Source organism: Nothoprocta perdicaria, unplaced genomic scaffold (genome assembly GCF_003342845.1).
Source record: "Nothoprocta perdicaria isolate Ctin4 unplaced genomic scaffold, notPer1 scaffold_594, whole genome shotgun sequence".
In the NCBI taxonomy this organism is placed as follows: Eukaryota; Metazoa; Chordata; class Aves; order Tinamiformes; family Tinamidae; genus Nothoprocta; species Nothoprocta perdicaria.
Window position 1 is genome coordinate 40760 of NW_020455859.1, and position 1746 is coordinate 42505.

At 52.0% G+C, this 1746-nt stretch overlaps 1 protein-coding gene and 1 long non-coding RNA gene across 2 annotated transcripts in view; both read right to left on the minus strand.

Annotated features, from left to right (window-relative positions):
• DNHD1 (dynein heavy chain domain 1) overlaps window positions 1-1746 on the minus strand; it is a gene marked incomplete at its 5' end in the record, with an annotated part of 50046 nt that overhangs the window by 30322 nt on the left and 17978 nt on the right. Inside the window, one exon of the mRNA XM_026049130.1 lies at window positions 1281-1479. Within this exon, the coding sequence (XP_025904915.1) occupies window positions 1281-1479 (199 nt within the window). The remainder of the gene's footprint in view (window positions 1-1280; window positions 1480-1746) is intronic.
• The window catches only part of LOC112955767, a 4447-nt gene continuing 3992 nt past the window's right edge, over window positions 1292-1746 (minus strand). Inside the window, exon 2 of the long non-coding RNA XR_003250941.1 lies at window positions 1292-1479. This is a non-coding gene — a long non-coding RNA (uncharacterized LOC112955767). The remainder of the gene's footprint in view (window positions 1480-1746) is intronic.

Below are 1746 nucleotides of genomic sequence, written 5' to 3' on the forward strand. Positions count from 1 at the left end.
GCCTGTAATTGCCCGGCTCCTCCCTCTTGCCCTTTTTGCAGACTGGAGTGACGTTGGCTCTCTTCCAGTCCTCGGGCACCTCCCCTGCTCTCCAGGACMTCTCRARGATGATGGAGAGAGGCTGAGCRATAACCTCGGCCAGTTCCCTCAGCACTCTTGGGTGCATCCCCTCTGGGCCCATAGATTTATGGGTGGCCAGTTTGCCTAAGYGATCCCTAACCCAATCCTCCTCGGCCAGTGGAAGGTCTTCCTCTCGCCCATTTCTCTCTTTTACCTGGATTCTGTAGTTCTTGGGGACCAGCCTTAGCAGTAAAGACAGAGGCAAAGAAGGCATTTAGTAGCACTGCCTTCTCTGTATCCCCCATCACCAAGGCATCCACCCCATTCCTCAGTGCGTCCACATCTTCCCTAGTCTTCCTCTTGCTGCTGATGTATTTGTAGAAGACCTTCCTGCTGTCCCTGACATCTCTTGCTAACTCTAATTCCAAACAGGCCCTGGCCTCTTTTGTTGCATCTCTGCGTTCTCTGACAATGTTCCTATATTCTACCCATGTGCTCTGGCCCTTCTTCCACACGACGTATGCTCTCTTTTTCTCATTAAGTTTCCCCAACAGCTCATTGCCCATCCACACAGATCTCCTGCTCCTCTTGCTCAAGTTCTTTCTTGTAGGAATGCACTGATCCTGAGCTTGGAGAAAGTGCTGCTTGAATATTAGCCAACTCTCCTGGACACCTTTTCCTTCGAGGACCCTGGCCCAGGGGATTCCTCTGGTAGGTCCCCAAAGAGGTCAAAGTTGGCTCTCTTAAAGTCCAGGGTTGCAATCCTACTTCTTGCCCAGCTTCCTCCABRCAGGATTGTGCATTCCTACATCTCATGGTCACTGCAGCCCAGACKGCCCCCAACCCTCACATTTCCAAGTAGACCATCTCTGCTTGTTAGCATCAGGTCTAGCAGCACCCTCTCCTTGTTGGCTCATGTACCACCTGCATCAAGAAGTTATCTGCAGTGTTCTGCAGGAGCCTCCTGSACTGTCCATTCCTGGCTGGAACACTAGTAATGCCCAGTGACAGSATAAGCTGCAATGAACACTTTGTGTCCTGTCACTGGGCATTACTGAGGACAGTTGGCCCCATCCTCTTTACTCCCTCTTATCAGATATTTTAACATGTACACAAATATACCCATATATGAACACAAACATATATATGCTCATACATATCAGCATATGTGTAAGATCACCCCGAGTTTTCTCGGAGAATGTCTAGTCTGCAGGGCTCACCCAAGAAGATCTCCTTCCAGGAGCTGGTTTTTATGAGYGGACTGCTCAGCTTCTGGATGAGGGGCACGAAGTCCTGGAAGTCGGCGATCATCCTGGCGCAGGCCTGGCAGACGGCGTGCTCGGCGCTCAGGGACGCTGCCGCGAGCGCCAGCTCCCTCTGCCACTCCGACATCTTCTCCATTGCCAAGGCGCAATTGAGCTGTTGGGAGAGAGGGACCGAGTAGACGCAACCCGGGCAGAAAGGGATGGTCTCCAGATCAAACCCGTCCACAGCACGGCTGTGCTGTGCCAGAGGAGATATTAACTTAATCACAGAATGTTCAAGGTTGGAAGGGACCTCTAGAGATCTAGTCCAACCTTCCTGCTCAAGCACAATACCCTGGCGATGTCACAGAATCACAGAAGGGCTGAGGGTGGAAGCCACTAAAGATCCCCCAGTCCAACCTCCCTGCTCCAGCAGGGACAC